Source organism: Triticum urartu, chromosome 7 (genome assembly GCF_003073215.2).
Source record: "Triticum urartu cultivar G1812 chromosome 7, Tu2.1, whole genome shotgun sequence".
NCBI lineage: Eukaryota > Viridiplantae > Streptophyta > Magnoliopsida > Poales > Poaceae > Triticum > Triticum urartu.
Genome location: NC_053028.1, coordinates 12,097,832 through 12,116,982, shown reverse-complemented (window position 1 = coordinate 12,116,982; position 19,151 = coordinate 12,097,832). Strand labels below are relative to the sequence as shown.

Sequence of the window (19,151 nt, the reverse complement as noted above, 5' to 3'; positions counted from 1 at the left end):
GGCACGCCAGGCTCCATTCCATGGAAGGCTGGGTTTCCGGACGCAGGCGGTTACAAAAGCCAGGAGAGGAGGAAGAAAGTGCAGCAGTCCGAACTGCAGGCGCTTAAAGAAAGGGTACTCGGGATAGAGGAACGAGAAGCAAATCGCAGCAAACGAACTGCCGAAGCTTCCCCTGAAGCTACCCCGCCATCTCAGCGGAGAAGCAGCGTGGCTTCCACCGAGTTGCTTCAGCCGGAGCTTGTCTTGACGGCTCCTGCCAGCTATCTCGTGGATGCTATCACAGAGGCTCAAATTTGCCACCTTATGACGCAATGGATGAATATGAAGGTCAAGGCGGCTGTTGGCTCTGTTTTTCCTAATGAACCCGACGCAACTTTTCACTGCCAGCCGATTCTAGAAGGATATGCTAAGGTGATGGTGGATGAAATAACGGAGGGATTTGAGGACCTCTCGCTTGACCACCCTACCGGAGAAGGGGAGACTCGACTGGGTTCTGCTTTGAAGACTCCATGCCTATGGCGGAAAGAGCTCATCAACCTTCCAAACTGGACGCCTCCGCCTCCTCCTCCTCCTCCTCCGGCGAGTCAGGGCACTCCGCCTCCTCCACCGCCTCCTCCTCCGGCGAGTGACGATCAGGGCCCTCGGCCGGCTCCTTCTCTGGCGCGTGGCGGCACTCCGCCTCCTTCTCCGCCTGCGCCGGCGCGCCCGAGCAGCCAGCCTACTCCTTCTCCGCCTCGTCAGCAAGGGCGGAAGAGACCCGCAGCCGCTCCGGCAGCTGCTCCGGCACATCGTAGTCCTTCTCCTCCGCCTCGTAAGCAAGTCAAAAAGACTGCCGCTCCGTCTGCTCTGCCGGCATCTAGCAGTACAGCCAGAGGCAGGAGGAAATACAGATTCGGTCCTTCTCTGAAGACTCCAGAGAAGTTACCATACGAGAGGACCCTGGAGGAGAACGCGAGGATCGCGCAAACCGAGGTGTATGACTGGTTTGAAGGGTTGAAAGCAAAGAGAAATCCACCTCCGAAGGAGAAGCTAGATCGGGTGAAAGTGAAGCGCACTCTGGCTGCCCTGGCAAAACCACCCAAGTCTCCGCCGAAAGGCAACTATGAGCGCATTATTGGAAAGGCATTTGCCGAAGCGCAGCGGTCGGGAAGTACTGTCAGTGATCAAAGGATGAAAGAACGACGAGCTGGGAAACAAATTGCCCAACTCGGCGAACAAGCAAAGCAATCGTGCCCCCTACTCAAGGTGCCTAGCGTCGTTCCGAGGATGGCACCCGGTTATAACAATCCTGACGATTACCTGCCCGATGATGTACATTATGATTTCCTGGACGTGCAGATACACAGAGACGAGTACGGGAAGCCTCTCGTCAAAGATGAAAAATCTCTAACAACGATGATGCGAAGATTGCATGATTGATACATGAAAACCTGCAGAGAGTCTGGGGGGAGGAATACTTTGTATATGAGAGTTAAAAAGGAGCATGACCTCGTTGGAATTGAACTGTTGCATGTTCCATTTGAGGAGTTCTTTTAGTTTTTCAATCAATTGGCCCTCGATAAAGCAACGGTCACCTGCTAATGTCTGTAAGTACTACTACTTCTGTCATTAAGTCTCTCTATATAGCTCAGCTCTTTCATTGCATGCATTTATAATTATCGTCACTATATTATGCAGATTGAAGATCGCTGAATTGAAGAAAAGACAAATCGGTGATACTGGGTTCATTAACACAAATCTCATAGATGCAGTTCAGGTTAAAGATCATGCCGCAGATACTGAGGCCAACTTGCTACGATCATTCAAAATAAATGAACACAAAGATATAATACTCTTTCCTTACAACTTCAAGTGAGTGTTGTCTTGTGCATATTCGGTTTCCCTTATATATTAGTCCAGGTTATAGTAATGTAATTGATGAGTTATGCATGCATGCGCAGTTTCCACTATATTCTCCTGGAGATTAGGCTTGAGCAGGGAGTAGTAACTGTCTTGGACTCGAGACGAAAAGATCCCCAAGAGTATGCGGACATGACTGAAATCCTCAAGAAGTAAGTTAAATCGATCATTATCCACCATATCAGCAAATTTGTTCATTTCCTGATATCAAGTAATTGTTTTCTTTTGTCTGGCAGTGTTTGGAGAAAATTCAGCACAAAATCCCCGGGACTCCCGAAGGAGCTGGAATTTAGATACCCGAAAGTAAGTACTATAGTACCATGTTCCGCGCGTCTCCTAGCTATTGATTCAAGCGCTAGTTTCATCAATACCATTTGGCATTCTTGCTTATCTGTTTGATTGACCTTTATTTCTTGTAAAGTGGTTGTGACAGGAACAAGGGAATGATTTCTGTGGATACTACGTCTGCGAGTCCATCCGCCACACGACCTGTGAGCGGGGCGGGTACTCTGAGAAACAATATGAAGTGAGTAAGAAATAATATTCACAATTTTTGTTTATTATCATCATTTCTGTTGAGTTTCATTCATTCATAGAACCAGATCGCATGCGAGCAATTCAAGAGGAATTGGCGGCATTCTTTCTTGACCACGTGATCGCTGAAGACGGAGAATACTATGTGGACCATGCGTCCATAATTTAAGAGATTATATTTGTAAAAGATAATTATTGTATATATGTAGCCGGTAGTGTCGGACGATAGATATACGAGAACTTGTTGTTCGACCAATCTCTCGGAGAAGGAGAGGTGGTCGATATCACTTCTCTCTGTATGCATATATGTTCATGACGATCTTCTGTTTCCTTCGTTTGCTTACTAGCTAGTTAGCGTGCCTAGTCCTCTCTATACGTATGTATAGTACGTAGCGTCGACCAAGCACGGACATAAGAGAGGACACTTCTCTCTATTAATTAGCTATCTAACACAATATATGAAATACCTAAATTAACCCTCCAAAACCCCCAAACCCCCCCCCCCCCTTTCAAAAAAAACCAAAAACTCCAGTCACAGAAATGCTGACGCGTGGAGGTCTATTGGTCCCGGTTGGTGCCACCAACCGGGACCAAAGGCCCTCCTGCCTGGGCTCGGCGCACGGACCACGTGGAGGCCCATCTGTCCCGGTTCTGGTTTGAACTGGGACTAAAGGGTGAGGGTAAAGGCCCTTACGAACCGGGACAAAAGGCCTGTTTTCTACTAGTGGTAGCCGTAGCCGGCTAGCCACTGCTGTTCTTCCATATGATATTATCCTCCACAACCACATTAAGGGAAGCGTCACACTGAGCGGAGCAGAAGCTGTACAAGCCGGTGTGCGCGAGAGTGACGGTCCATTAGGAAAGACGCCCTCAAGGGCGCCCGGCAGGAAGGAGATGGCGAGCACCTTGGGCTAGGTTGTGGCGGCGGTGTTGTTGGGCGTGTGGTAAACGACCGGCCCATCGGTGAACGTGCAGTGCAGCGCCATGTTTGGCATGCAGTAAAGTGTGCGCACGTCGCCGGCGACTACATCAGTTGGCAGGAGGAGGGAAAGGCGGTGGCGTGCGGGAATACCCGATCCCAATCTGGATCGGGATAGGGGAGCAAGATTTTATTTAAGGGAGGGAGGAGTTTTTGGTGCTTATTGTACTTGTCACCCATGGCCATGGTAAGCTTGACACCGAGGGTGCTCATCACCCCAGTTGACACGCTCACAGTTGCTGCCTTCCGCTTCCTCTCTAGGCTCAACTTCAGCTCATTCGCCACATTGGAGGCAAAGCTTATCTGCAACAAAAATGAAAACAGGGTGAGGACAAATCACTAAATAAGTGTGCTTACTGTTGAATGATTCTACCTGCCCTTTTGTTGAGGTAGCTACATCCCTTCTGTTTGAAATTTCCACTTCACACAGTTTTTCAAATAGACCAATGATAAAGCATGTAGTGAGCCTCTTCCCTGGGTCGTAGTTTGTGCATTTTAGTGCTATCTCAGCACATACTTTTACTTCTTCCAGTGCAGTTTGGCTCTTTGATGTCACAAACTTGTTCGTCCAACTTTCAACTACCTACCAATATGACAACAGTAGTGAGTTATGAAGAAGTATGTCATGCAAGAATAGAAAAGAGAAAACAGTCAAATGTGCAGCCGTATTGATTTAGGACCGGAGACTAAATGAAGGATACCTACCACAAATAATTTCGAATTGCTCACTTGATCAACTTTAGTGATTTAATCTTTTGATGCACATAATGACTTCAAAAATCAGAACCATCATTATTTTACGTCTTTTTCTGTGTGGAATATTGCTACAAAGTCAACACTCAAATCTTGGCACATACAAATCATACTGTGATTGAATATGCCTAGCATTTTTGTTTCACAATACTGTGGTTTATGCTACCACGTTGTCGACGTTGTTTTTCTTGGAACCTCATATATAATATAATTACCTCCTTCACATTGGAGCGTTCTTTATGTCCCATTAGGATCTCCATGATTATTACTCCCAGACTATATATGTCTGTCTTGAAGGTGATTTCTCCCATATTTATAAATTCCGGTGCCATATATCCCCTGCATAAGATATGTTGCAGTTTGCATGATCAGTGAAGAAACAAAGTTGTTAGATGACTGGTAAAACCATCAAGTTCTCGAAGAGAATGTTAACCTACTTCGTCCCAATCATGTTTTTAGTAATAGCCCGACTCTTGCTTTCACTTAAGCACCGTGATAGACCAAAATCCGCAATTCTGGGCACCGTGTTATCATCCAATAGTATATTCTGAGGCTTGAGGTCCATGTGAATAATACACTGCTGATGAAGGTAATGTACACCCTCACATACCCCCTTGATTATTTCGTAACGCGTGGTCCACTGAAGTCGACAAGACGCATCTGTGGAGAGTATACAGTACAACAAATAGTTAGTACTATATGTGGTGGGATAAGTAGTCCAACGAAAGGAAAAAGGGCATGGTTGATTGGTTGTGCGATTTGCAAAGCAATATACTAACAAGTGCAAAGAAAGTTCTCGAAACATGTATTTCATGGCCAAAATGTGGGTGTGACAGTTGGCAACAAAGTAATCACCACTTTATTTTAAAATTCAGGTGTGGAGATGTGTGGGCTTGCCAACATATTGGCCTGGCAGATTCAGATGCTCAGAATTTTCTTTTAGTGACTCGATTAAGCTCCATCCACTGCTACTTTACAACTGAGCTGAGCACTTGTGTCTATGTGACCTATTTGTTAGTCTGCTTCTCTCTCTGAGGCAGAGAGGATGAGAAATCAAAATGAGCTGCAAAATGAACTAACAAGGTTCAGATTTACTACTACTACTCTGGATTGAAGTTGGTAGACATGTGGTAATATAACAGAATGATGAACTGATTCTACCAGACAGAAAGTCAGCAAGGCACCCTTTGGGCAGGTACTCGAAGCAGAGGAGCCTCTGCCGTTCTTCTGCACAAACAAGCTTTCCCTCGTACGGCATCATCACGTGCTGCGTCTCGGAGCAGTGCCCAAGGAATCGCACCATGTTCTTGTGCTTCACCCCAACAAGACATGCGACTTCGCTCTTGAAATTCTTGTCCAGGATCTCGAGTTTCTCATAGAGCTTCTTCACGGCAACGATACCACCGCTTGGAAGTACTCCCTGCAGCTCACATCAAACCGTGTTAGTTAAATTGTCTCTAGTTAATTCATTTCAGTGGAGGGTCTGGTTGCATACCTTGTAAACTGCCCCAAACCCACCACTGCCGCGCGCTAGTTACACAGAAGTAGACCCACGGTTTCCTCCTGCTCCCGCGGCGCGCCCCCCGCGCGCGCCTCGGGAGATCCCGATCGGCCGCCGCCGCCGTCGCCTCCCCAGCGTTGCCTTCCCCTCGCCGCCGCCGGAGTGCACCCGCCGGGCGAAGCCCGCGCGGCGCGGACGGCGGCGGGGCATTCCCTCCTTCCTCTGGTCCTCGTGGCGGCGGCGCGGGCCGTCAGATCGGGGACAAGGGGCGCCTCGTCCGGCTGGTCTCCCGGAGGCGGGGACGGCTGGATCCGGCGGCGACTGGGCTAGGAGGAGGTGGCGCGGTGTGGCGGTGCTGGTGGCAGGGTTTCGGTCAAGGTCGTCTTCGATCTAGATCGGGATCTCCATCGGGGGCGTCGCACGGCGGTGGGATCGAATCGGCGGCAACGTCACCGGTTCGGCGGAGGGCTCCGTTCTAGCCAACCGCGAGATCGGGACGCCGTGGCTTCCGGTGAAAATCGCGTCTGACTGCGGTCATGGCGGACGATGGCGGCGTCTCGGACGTCGTTCCCTTCTCGAGGCATCGTCGTAGCAGGTCACGTCAACCTGATCGGAAGGTTCCAGGGGAAACCCTAGATCTGGATCTACCGGATCGGACGATGACGACGTTTCGATGTCGTTCTCCCTCCCGGGGCATCGTTTTGGAGCAAGTGTTGGCTGGAGGGGACAAGAGGAGCGGCGTGGCATCTGGCACGTCGACAACGGCGGGTCTCAGCGGCATGGAGCAGCGGGGGTCTCGCCGGTGGGCGTGTGATGATGGACGAGTGCAGGATGGTGGCGCTGTCTGGCATCGTGGTGGCGTCGATGGCAGAGAGACCTGGCACGGTTCATGCAACAGTACAGTTCTGAAGATGGATTGATGGCATGTGGCTGCGGCGGCCTCATACCCGGCAGGCGTCCTGGTTGAGGAGTGCGCCGGACTGGTAAGTGCCCCATACCCGGCAGGCGTCCTGGTTGAGGAGTGCGCCGGACTGGTAAGTGCCCCATACCCGGCAGGCGTCCTGGTTGGGACCTCAAGTCTTAGATGTTTAGGTTTGGCTGCGATGTCTCTTTGGTATTAGGCCCAGACTATCTGCGCCCCTTCATCAGTTGGATTGGTGTAGCGACAGCTGTTGCTTAGACGGTGGCTTTAGTCTTTCTGTTGTATGGCTTTGTAAGATCTTGTGAGAATAATGATAAAGTGGCCGTATGCATCGTCCAGATGCAGAGACCGGGGGTCATCCTCCTTTTCTAAAAAAAACCCACCACTGCCAATTACTTGAGCTTGGGAGAAATTCCCTGTGATGGACTTGAGAAGTGAGAAAGGTATATCAATTGGATCAGTGCTTTCATCGAGCAACGCCATCTCCAGAGCAGCAAGTTTGCTGTCTTGGTCGCCGTCCGTCATCTGGGTCCTGAATCTAAGAAAGTTGGGTGTTACTCTGCTGAACCATAATTAGTGTTGTTCATTAGCCGTACGTGTAAATACAGAAAAGAAATGGCACCTACCAGTATCCAGTTGCCTGAAAAAGTTCAGGTTCAGTGGATTTCCTCCGGTCCCCGGCAGTGCCCCGCCCCGCCCTCTTTCTCCGGCGCCGGCAAACCCTCCACACCCGCACCGGAACTCGCCTCTCTAGTGACCGACCGCGTCGTCTTCGTCTCCAGGTCTGGCCGAAAATCGATTGAAACCCAAATGTTGTGTAGGTGAACTGAAGAAATACATAGCTATTGCTGGAAAATTTCGTATATCTATGATTTATCTGAATTCTGAAGTCGAGGTCGATCTAAAAGGCATGAGAGAGACGGGCGGACGGGCTTTGTTTCTCCATTAGCAGCAAAGCATCGAAGGAAAATGGGATTCCCTGATTAGATCTATGGCGGATACGAATCTAGCACTAACCTTCCTCTGCCGGGTAAGCGGCGCCGGGGCCAGGAGGTCGCGCGACCAAGGATGGGTGCGGTCGGGCCGGAGAAAAGCTTGACGGAAGAGTGGGGGTGGGTGGAGGCGGCGCCCTCGCCGGAGAAGTACTTGACGGGAAGCGTGGAAAAAGTCCTGGAGTCTACGGGCGGAGAGCGGAGAAAGAAACCGCACCATGTGGGTGCCGGCACTGCTCCACTCCATTGATTGGCCAGGCCACTCCGCGTGTGTGGTGGCGTTTGGTTCATCGGCTATCCCTCGGTTGGACAAGGATAGCCAATTTTCTGAGGGATGCCATATGTTTGGTTTAGAGGGATGAAAGGATAGGGATAGCCAAGATGCTGAGAATATTCCTCAAAAAACTGGTTGACAAGAGCTGGCAAAATATGGCGGATGAGGGCAGCCAGCCAGCCATGCTCGCATCGCAGCCGAATCGTTTCTTTCGAGTCGGCTCTCCCGAACAAAAAGCATCTCAGTTCATCCACCTCTTCGCGCTCTCTTTCTTGTGCTAGGCGGCGGCGCCGGCGCTGGACGGAGAAGCGCAGCGGCGAACCGGATCCAGCCGGAGCCTCGCGTTCTTGGACAACGGCCGCCACGTAATCAACGATGCGTGCCTGTGCTGGGTTAGGCTGCAGCTGGCTCGGTGCCTCAATCCTCTCATTCCCATGCTCCAATTCCTCTGTATGAAAATCTACTGTCCGATTTGTTGCTCTACGATCCGCAGCTTGATCTGTTATTATATTCATGGATTTTTGTGTGTATACTAATTTATCCGTCAGGACGTGTGGCTGATTGTGTGCGCGCGCTTGTGTATATGTATCTTAAAGTTTTTTTACTAGTGCCTAAAAAAATACTACTACTGGAAGAAAAAGAGGCTATCTGAAAGTATAGTTCTATTTTTCAAACTTGGCATGCAAAGTTAAATACACAAATATAGCTATCCCTAGACACCTCTCATCCTTTCAACCAAACAACAAAACATGGATACTCAAGCAATCCAATCTCGTCCAACCAAACAACGAAAAGTGGTTATTCCTAACCACCTGGATAAGGATATCCTTAGCCAACCCGGCCTCGCCATCAAACCAAACGCCACCACCTTTCCGTGATGCGCGTGAGCCAAATGCTTTTGAAAGTTCTATTTACTTATCTCGCGTGCATTTTTTCTAGAAAAGGCGAGCTTTATCTCTACTACTTAAAACCTCTTCTCTATTTTAGGGCCTGTTTGGTTCCAAATAAGTCACCTACTTATAAGTCTAAAGGTGAAAAAAGTGACTTATTTTGCCAAACAGACCCAACTTATAAGTCACCTCAACTTATAAGTTATAAGTTGCTCCACCTCAACTTAAAGGCCGCTGCTACACATAAACCGGCTGATGGCAGGGATTTTTAAACCGCCTTGCCAGCCGTTGATTTCCGTTGATTAGGGCCGCTTGATCTCTGGAGTCTGGACCATCACTTCCATCCCAAATACCACTATATCTCTCCCGCAACGACTCCAGCCAGCCATATGATATATGCACAGAATCTTCGTTTCCCAAGTTGCGGCAGCCTTGTCACCGGTCATCTCACTCGGGAACACGACGAGCTCGCCATGCACGGCCACAGCTGCAGCCCCGGGGTGCAACAATGACGCTCCTGCAACCATCCTTTAAACACCGGCAATGCTCTGGTGGCCCGGCAATGCTCCAACACCACACCGATGATGCTTCGTTGCAACACCGGTGATGCTCCGACAGTCCGAACATGGTCCATTGCAGCAACGGCGATGCTCCGGCGGCCAGCAATGCTCCAACACAACACCGATGATGCTTCGTTGCAACACCGGTGATGCTCCGACGGCCTGAACATGCTCCATTGCAGCAACGGCGATGCTCCGACGGCCCCGATGACGCTTCATTACAGCACTGGTGATGCTCCGACGACCCGAACGATACTCCATTGCAGCAACGACGATGCTCCGACGGCCTCGACGATGCTTCATTACAGCACCGGTGATGCTCCGACGGCACCGAACGGTGCTCCATTGCAGCAACGACGATGCTCCGACGGCGCCAACGATGCTTCATTACAGCACCAATGATGCTCCGACGGCCCGAAGACACTCCATAACAACACCGGCGATGTTCTGCAAAGCTCATTGAAGCATGCCTCTCTGCATGGTCATGGGTGTCGACGCCACCATGGCACACCTCGTTGTCGTGGTGGTCGAAGAATTTGCGTCGTTGTGGTCGTCGAAGCATTTGCGCAATCGTCGACATAGTCATGGTTGTTGAAGCATCGCCATGACCATTGAAGCATGTTGCATGGCCGTGGTGGTCCACGCCGTCATGGCATGGCTCGTCGCCCTAGTCGTTGAAGCATTGCCGCGGCCATCGAAGTCATCATGGTCATGGAAGCATTTCCATTGAAGCGCACCCTCATCATGGTCGTCGAGGCATTTCCGCAGTTGTCGTGGTCGTCGAAGCATCGCCATGACCATTGAAGCATGCCACGTTGCATGTCTGCGGTGGTCGGCGCCATCATGGCATACCTCTTCGCCCTCATAGAAGCATTGTCGTGGCCGTCGAAGTCATCATGGTCATGGAAGCATTGCCATTGAAGCGCACCCTTGTCGTGGTCGTCGGGGCATTTCCGCAGTTGCCGTGCTCGTCGAAGCATCGCCACGACCATTGAAGCATGCCTTGTTGCATGGCCATGGTGGTGGACGCCGTCATGGCATACCTCGTCGCCCTAGTCATAGAAGCATTGCCGTGGCCGTCGAATTCATCGTGGTCATCGAAGCATTGCCATTGAAGCGCGCACTCGTCTTGATCGTCGAAGCATCGCCACGACCGTTGAAGCATGTCTTGTTGCATGGCCACAGTCCTCAACGCCGTCATGGCATACCTCGTCGTCCTGGCCGTCGAAGTCGTCATGGTCACCGAGGCATTGCCACGGTTCATTGAAGCACACCCGTCGCCGCGGTCATTGAAGAATTGTCACAGTCGTCAACCACGTCATGGTCGTTGAAGCTGTAAACGAGCCTAACTACCCTAACTACCTCTGCATGCCGTTGTAGTCTCTAATCAAATACTATCTCTAGTCTTTAGCTACTTAGCTAGTCCACAGGGAGGTTGTTAGCACAACTGAGTCTGCACTGACCGCATGCATGATCGATGAAAGTTTCGTGTTGCATGCATGTTGGCGCACGGCTTAGCAGCCTTTTCTGCTGCATTGCAGCTCGTGGTCCTCCGTGACACCACGATTGCTCTGCCATGAAGCACCGCGCTCCTTTGCAGAGTCAAACGCCGCCGGTCGGCTCTCCACAACCATCAACGACTGGCAAAATCATGGCGGGTCCCCCCGAAAGCACCAGTGGCCTCTTTTGCAACAGCTCGCTGTGGTCCCTGTAGGCTATAGCATCGAGCGCCGGCAAAGGAGCGGTGGCCTGGTGAGCACCAGCTCACCGGAGGAAGGCGCTTAGGTATATATAGAGAGAGAGAGAGCGGAGGGGATCCAGAGCGCGAGGACACTACGAGAACGATTAGGCCGAGAAGACAAGGAAGAAAAGGGGAAGCGGTGCGCTGGTCCCATGGGACACGTGGCGCAGAAGGGAGGTGGCTTACGATGCGGCAAAATCAGTCGGTTTAGAAGAAACGTTTCCCCAACTTAAAACTTATAAGTCACTCCTTTTTGCATGGGTCCCATCACTTTTACATAAAAAAACAAGATGGGAAGGTATGGTCAGGTGACTTATAAGTCAGGTGACAACCAAACAGGTGTGACTTATAAGTCACTGGTTTTAAGTCACCTGACTTACTTATTGAAACCAAACAGGCCCTTATATATACCCCGTACTACCTAAAAGAAAGAAATGTAACATTCCTTCTCCCGTCTCAAGTCCTCCACTTTTTCGCCTGCCTCGCCTTCGTCTCTCCCTCGCACAAAGTGCTTTTTTTTCAGGCGCAATCATAGCTGCCGAAAACCCATCACCGATGCACCCGGCTCGCCTCCTCCCCCACCTCCTCTGCTCTCTCTTTCTTGAGCCGCCACCGCTCTCCCCCTGCTCACCCCCGCACTTTTCGAGGTTGAGAGGAACTCCTCCTGCCTCCCCCTGCCTCCTCCTATTCAAGCCCTCACCCACATCTCAACCCCAACCCAGCCCCCAGGAAGATGCGGTCGCGGCCACCGCTCAACAGCAGCGCCTGCTGAACATGCACTCCCGCCAGCGCCTCCTCAGCCTAACGACGCCAGACCAAGGACTCTTCCTCTTAGCCTCCTCCCGCTCTGCCCGCTCATTGGTTCTCGGCCTCGTCAGATCCCTCGGTAGGGGTCCAAGCGCAACTGGAAGTCATGGATCGGAGGTCACATGGGGGGTTTACCCAGGGTCAGGCCTCCGGAGAGTAATACCCTACATCCTGTTGCCTGCTGGTTTTGGTTATTCATAGTGGAGGGATTCCTCGTGCGAGGGGTTACAATGGTGTATGATGTTGCTACCGAGAGTTTCTCTTATCTAAGTATAGATGATCAAGAGCAACAGTTGTGATGTTTTGTTTTTATGTTAAGATATGCACTTTAATATTTTGGCTTTCTCATTGGGCCGTTCTGTTCTGATCTAGTTGTCTGATGATTAGTTGATTACAATCACTTGCTGGTGCATGACTATGAGCCTGCTGCTGCTATTACTAGTACAGCCACCAACACTGTTCGGCTGTTCCTGGCATGCCTGAACTATTTGACCCTCCCGAACTCTTCATTTACATCCGCAGAGCTGGCTAAGTGTGCTCCGGGGGACAAATATGCTGATGTAAGAAGTATGAAGGCTTGGCAGATCGAAATAATGCTCCAACCTATCATCTTGTATATTAAGGTATGTTTTTATATTGTTTCCCACAACCCTGATTGCTGACTGAATGTTGATGCTTTTGCAATGTGTCATGGGTCTTTCTGCTGATGCTTTTGCAGCACTGATTTCTGACCGAATTCCCGTACATCTTTATGAAGTTTTGCTATATATGCCATGTTATATTTGCAACCTTGATTGCAGGATGTTCGTGGGTCTTGCTGAAGTTCTGCTACTGTCCGTATTTGCTGTCTGCACGTTGATATATTAGACCATATGTATTAAACATGGTTGCTTATTCCTTGTGTCAATTCAATTGGGCTATTAAAATGCGTTATTTTGCAGGCATTTGATGGCTACACCACACGTACATGCTCATTTACTGCCTGTAACTTGAAGAAGGGAGTGATCGGATAAGCAAAGATTCATGTCGATATATGGTGAGCTAAAGCTGCCTGACAACTTGTAGTGCTCTTAAATTTCAGACAAGCAACCCAGAGAAGGAACAAAACAAGGCAGGTGCCTAGTGATAGTACCGAGGGCGCAGGGCTGCTGTTGAGGGTGTGCATCACCAGGGCAATGTCTCCTTGCCGCAACCGGCTCTTCGGGTGAATGTTTGCGAAGAAGATAAGCTGTAAACACTTTCTGAGGGGAGGCTAACGTAGTAGCGCAATCTCTTGCCTGTAAATGATAGAAGACGTGCACTGTTTATTTGGTTGGATTGCCCTCTTGATTTTATTATATCAATATTGGTAGACCATGTAACAACATACAACGGAATGAGCACTATGTTCCTGCGGAAAAAAAAAGCTTCCGGATTTCCTTCGACAGAAGCAGATATATTTTGTTCTGCACATTTATAAGAACTACACATCTGGCCGCAGAGCAACAAGATCATCAGAAAACTGCTGTGTGTATGGAAGCACTACAACCAGCAATAAACAGAACCAGCGTCTATCAGTCCACAATACTAGCTTTACTGACATGTGGAATTTGGAAACAACACAAACATCGTTCCATGATACCATAGATCATCATTTATTGGAAAAATAAACAGATAGCTTCAGTGTTCATCATCCAAAATTATGTCAGCGACGTGGGCCTCCACCCAGTATCTAGCCCAGCCCAAAGCCACGAGAGAGTACAAATACCAGTGGAAGCATCTGCGCAGAAGGCTTCTTGGACGGATGGGCTTCGGCCTAGGCTTGGCGCGTGCAATCCAAGCTCGTCTTCCTCCTCTGTCTCCTCCCTTCCTCTGGTTCCTCCTCGTGCAATCCAAGCTTGTACTCTCATTCATGGTGATTGAGCGGAATTGGTAGATACTTCTTCACAAATTATTATAATCAAACAAATGCAGCGGTCATCATTCCATGATATAACCAGCAAATCTAGTGTTCACAATTATTCCACATTGTAACACAAAACCATAGGAAGCAAATAAATCATCTGTTGAGGGGAGAAATTTACGTAGGAGGGGAGGGTGGAGGTCCAACGAAAACGAGGGCAGATCCTCCTTTAATACAGGGAGAGTTGAGAGTTTTTGGTGAGGACCAAAAGATTACAACGAAAAAGAGATATGTGGGGAGTTTTTTTTTCAAACTCAACTAAACCGTTCGCCAGTAGTAGGAAAAGGGATCCGCTGGTTGGTTCGTTCCCGTCAGAAGCTAATCCTCCCTCGCTGGCCGCCGTCGCCGCCCTAATCCAAGGTATCTTCCTCGACTCTCCACCCAAAGATCACCACCGAGTATGCACTCTGTTCGACTTTTACCTACAAGATCGACAATTTCCTCTCTCTGTTTGCAGATCCCCTGCATCATATTCATACGCTCTCCCGCTTCCGATCCATGGAGGGAGCGAAGACAGGGGAGAACTTCCAGAGGAACACCAAGTCTAGGCTGGAAACCCATCCAAGGGCCACAACGGAGGCGGTCGGCCTCTTCACCGACGACCTCATCCTGGAAATTCTCTCCCGCCTCCCTGCCAGATCTGTCCATCGCTTTAAGTGCGTCTCGGTGGCCTGGCGCGACCTCATTGCCAATCCCGCCAACCGTAAGATGCTGCCCCAGACCCTCGCCGGCTTCCTCTACACGTCCTACAGCAGGGGGCACCGCCACCACTTCGCCAGCGTCTCGGGCAGCGCAGCCCCGTTCGACCCTTCCCTCCCTTACCTGCAGCCTAGCAAGTACAAGGACATGGCCCTGGTGGACGCCTGCAATGGCCTGCTCCTCTACCGCGGCAGCAACAAGAACAAGGTGGCCCCTTGGGATTGGGCAGAGGATGATTGCCATTTTGTGGTGTGCAATCCCGCCACTGCCAGGTGGGTCGAGTTGCCCCCTAAGCCTGCTGCCCCAGAAATCAGATATAGCCTTACTGCAGCTCTGGCTTTTGATCCGGCAGTCTCGTCGCATTTCCACGTTCTTCATTTTGAGGAGGACTATCTGGCAAATTATATGACAGGAGTGAGCATCTACTCATCGCGGACAGGAGCCTGGAGTTGCGGGGATAGTGGGATGGTTGAAAAAGTGCCGCCGTACTTCAGGAGTAAATGTGTCTTTGTCGGCGGTATCATGTATGTGATTGGCAAGCTGCAGCACATCAACACCGGCAACGAGTATGTGTTGGTGGGGGTGGACGTGGAGGGGAAAGAGTGGAAGACTACCCGTGTGCCGTACTGCTCGAGATTTTGTACGATTGGATTGTCGCAGGGATGCTTACACTATGCTGTAGCTAACAATGAAATCCCAGTTCCTCAGATAACACTCTGGTGCCTCAAGGATTGTGATAGTAAAGAATTCGTCCTGAAGCATACTGCCAGCATGGATAGGCTTCTGAGCATGACTAGGATGAAGTACAAGGTGGTTGAGATTCATCCAGATTGCGACACCATTTTCTTGGTTTCATATGGAGGTGCTACCTTGGCTGCATACGATATGCGACATCAGAAAGTTGGTTGTATCCTTAATCTTGAGAAGAGCACAAAACGATTTCTATCCTATGTTCCTCTGTTCTCAGAGCCATTAGCAGATGCAGATGGGCAGTAGTTTCTTACCTTCAAACCACCCTTGTGCAAGAATTGGCTCCTCTGTCGGCTGAAGTACTTGTCTATGTACTCTGGAATTTGCTTGAATTAGCTTGATTGATTTGCAGTTTAGAGCAAATGCCTGGTCAACCTATAGATTAAGCATAATGTCATTTTCAAAGGACATTGTTACTCTTGTTCTTGTTTACCTAGCACTGGCTGGCTGTTGTTCCTTGACATGTATTAGTTGCACTGGGCTTAATTATACTGTAATCAGCCTTCTTATCCATAACAGTCAGTTATTATGATTATCCTAAATCTTAGTACAGAGTGTCGACCAGGGTAGTTTACTAGAAGGTTCAGTCATACTGGTTATTGGTGTGTTGTCTAGTCGACATTTGAGTAGGTTCTTTTTATGTATTTCTGCTGTAGCTAATGAATTCGTTAGAGCCTTGGATCTGTTAAATCACGGAGAAATTGCATCAATGTAAGCAAAATAAAATAACATTGCAAGCTTTGATGAAACATTTTCCTCATGGGAGTGTGTTTCTTTGGTCCCTTTTTGTTATTTGAAGTGATAAACCAAAGGTAAGTATCATATACGCTTGTGTTTCACATATGAAAAATAGGATTTTGGCAGGTGCCAGGACATTGCAATGACTATGTTAGAAATGTAGTGACAATAACATATGGGCTTGTCTATCGGTTTAGACGCTTAGCGTTATGTGCTCTTAGCAGCCATATATTGAAGCCCTGGTAATGTAGTATTGATGTGCCTTGTGGCTGTATGACTCGAAACTGTACGTGGCAAGGAAGAAAAGTTGTTGTGTACATTGTCAGACACCAAAATTCTATTAAAAATGAAAATCATAATGTCAATATCTTTCTGATATCTGCACAAACAACGATGAAAACTTGCAAGGTTGTAAACGTTACCTCTAGGAAAAGCAAAACAAATCATCATGTTGCCACTGCTTCATGGTTTGGTAATTAAAGAGGCAAAAAAGCAGCCTGAAGTAAAGGGTCCTGCAGACATGATGAAGACAACGGGTGACGTTCGTCCGATCCTTATTTAGAGAGAAGGAAAATTGTTGGGGTTCATACCCCAAACTGCCAAAAGCGCACTTACATCTTCGGGACCAGATACTCTCAGGAGCAGTAGCAGTGTGGCAGAAGCAGATTGGACTATTCCAGAGATTTCAATCCAAGTTTCTGTTCTGAAGTTGTTCCTCTCTTGTGAAGGTACATGCATACTAGTAACAAATAACAGCATTTGGTTACCTTCCTTTCTCTGTGCCCTCTAATTATTCTGCCAAACACTGCATGTAATTAAGTAGTACTAATCATTAGCCGATGGGTTAGATTGATTCAGTTTGCTACTGTGCATTAATCATGAGTTTTCCTGAATGCGCAGTACTCTTGTTCATTACATGTCGAATGGTTTTATTTTTAGCTAGGTGTCATTCAGTTGAGCAATTCATGGTCATGTACACCAATATATATTTGTACATCATGCATGTATATCACTGATTGGAGCGGGTTGTGAAATGGCATTAGCCTCCACCTGCTGCTGCTACTTCCACCACCACCACCAGTGTTGCCTGCATGCTTGAACTACTTCACTGCATCTTCTTCTGAATTTGTGCACATACTTCACTGTATGCTTGACCCACCTGTACGTAAACAATTTGTTTTTGAAACCGTTGGCAAAAGCTTTGCCTCATTCTAAAATTAATGTTCTTTGATTGGTCTTATCCAAGCATTCTAGTTTTGGGGTACAATTTAGTTAGTGAAGATATAGAGATGAGAGCAGAGCTTCAGTTCCCCAAGCCAGTGACTCAACTTGATGGCCTGTTTGGTAAGCACTTGGGCAGGGGAATGGGAGTTTGCATAAGGGTGTTTATGGAGGGATTAGTCATGTATTATCTTGGCACGAGGATCAAGGAAAATTTGTTTCCTCCTACTTGCATGTTCAGAGGAATGAGCCTGCCAGCGGCTGATTCACTCGAATTGGAATTACTTCAGGCAAGTCCGTATATCGACTCCCTTCAGATCACAATCTCTTGGACAGGTCACGGTTTTTTCAAACTATTTGCCAAGGAACCAGTGCTGCTTTTGTAAGGTAACAATTTCGTGATCGAATCGGAAGGTTGATCGCTGTCAACGGTCAGCCACACTCGACGACGTACACAGGAATTTGGTGTTCGCTGCAACACATACTCTTGCGATGAGGAATACACATGCTAAATACACACCACCATGCCGGTTGTGTCTGCGCTGCTAGTTGTTCTACTAGCTTCTTGATTACACATAAATTGATGCTGGAAAACATTCAAGGAAGAGAAGGAATTAGACACGTTACTTTTGATACATGCGGAAGACAGATTGTTTTAGGACAATGGTTTTCTTTTTAAGTTTCTTCGTCGGAAGTTGACGTTAGTTGTTTTTGGAGGAAGTGGGAGACGCTCCATGAAAAAGGAATTAATAGTTTTACTTAACGCAAGGAAAACAAATCTACTCCTTGGAAGAAATTTAGGAGGACTCCAGGACATAAATGCGTGAACGGATTGCACCGACCAAATGATTATGTACTGAATATTGCTATGATGGAAATATTATGCGGAAAGTTATGCATACTGGAAAGGGATTTCGGAAAAGTGTTATTGTTGAGCATCACTTGTTTATGGAGGAAGATGGCATTCACTCCGAGGACAAGGAAATTTTCTCTTCATTTGTCGGTATGTCTAATGATAATATTTGTGGGTACTCTTTCAAATAGTTGGATTATGGTGTTGGTTTGTATGCATCATTCATTGTCGTAATACTATAGCAACTTTATTGGCATGCAACAATTTCAATGGAAAATTGATGTACTTTGGATTGGAAATTAAGTCATGAAACCCCTTGTGGAGGAAAACTATTATTGTTTTATAACACTATGTGCAACTTCAGTGAGAAGGTATTTGATTTATTGTTCTATCTTGGAGTCTATTGAGTATGACATTCTATTTGGAAAAGGAAGAGTGAAAATATTGCTCAATAGTGAAATTAGTGCATTACTACTTTTTTCACACAATGGTCTATCTTTCTTGATGCCCATTGGAAGTTAGCAAACCAAATTGTTTATATTTGGAAAAGATAACTCCATATCGAGGAATATTTACAATGGGAACACATGCTTGGAATCTTATTATATACATCATCAACGACTTGGTCACATATCTTGGAACGGGATCAAGAGGATTATTGATTATGGAATTTTAAACTTTAGTGGGAGGACTATGGTACATGTGAAGGATATATGGGAGATAAAAGGCTTCATGTTGTTTCTATTTGATATAATAATGACATTTCTTTGGACATCCCCACTAGATGTCAGGTTATTTATTTTATCTCATTCATTGATGATTGCATTTGATATGGTTATGTTTATACTATTTCAAAATACAAGTCGGAATGTTTTATTGGGCTTGTCACATGTTATACTGAAGTGGAAAATCAGTTGATCAAATAATATCATAGATTTAATTAAGAACTGATTGGTGGGGAAATTACACTTCAGGAACATATCATTTGTATGTAAAGAGCATGGAACTATTCATGATTGTAATATACCATACACTCCACAACTGAATGGAGGAATTGACTATCTTGTATACTCCCTTGTTTCTTTGGAAAGAAGCA

At 47.8% G+C, this 19,151-nt stretch overlaps 2 protein-coding genes across 2 annotated transcripts; one reads left to right on the top strand and one right to left on the bottom strand.

Annotated features, from left to right (window-relative positions):
- Positions 1-3,049: 3,049 nt before the first annotated feature.
- LOC125523050 (putative cysteine-rich receptor-like protein kinase 20) lies at positions 3,050-7,884 on the bottom strand. Its single transcript, XM_048688086.1, has 9 exons — positions 7,606-7,884; positions 7,215-7,372; positions 6,968-7,120; positions 5,661-5,685; positions 5,327-5,585; positions 4,603-4,825; positions 4,381-4,504; positions 3,786-3,995; positions 3,050-3,715 (listed from the first exon to the last, which is right to left on the bottom strand). The coding sequence occupies exons 1-9, from the start codon at positions 7,825-7,827 to the stop codon at positions 3,458-3,460; spliced, it is 1,632 nt and encodes a 543-aa protein (XP_048544043.1). The 5' UTR covers positions 7,828-7,884; the 3' UTR covers positions 3,050-3,457.
- Positions 7,885-14,292: 6,408 nt separating this feature from the next.
- Positions 14,293-15,489, top strand: LOC125523048 (F-box protein At5g07610-like). The gene has a single exon (XM_048688084.1). The coding sequence runs from the start codon at positions 14,293-14,295 to the stop codon at positions 15,487-15,489; it is 1,197 nt and encodes a 398-aa protein (XP_048544041.1).
- The last annotated feature ends 3,662 nt before the right edge of the window (positions 15,490-19,151 follow it).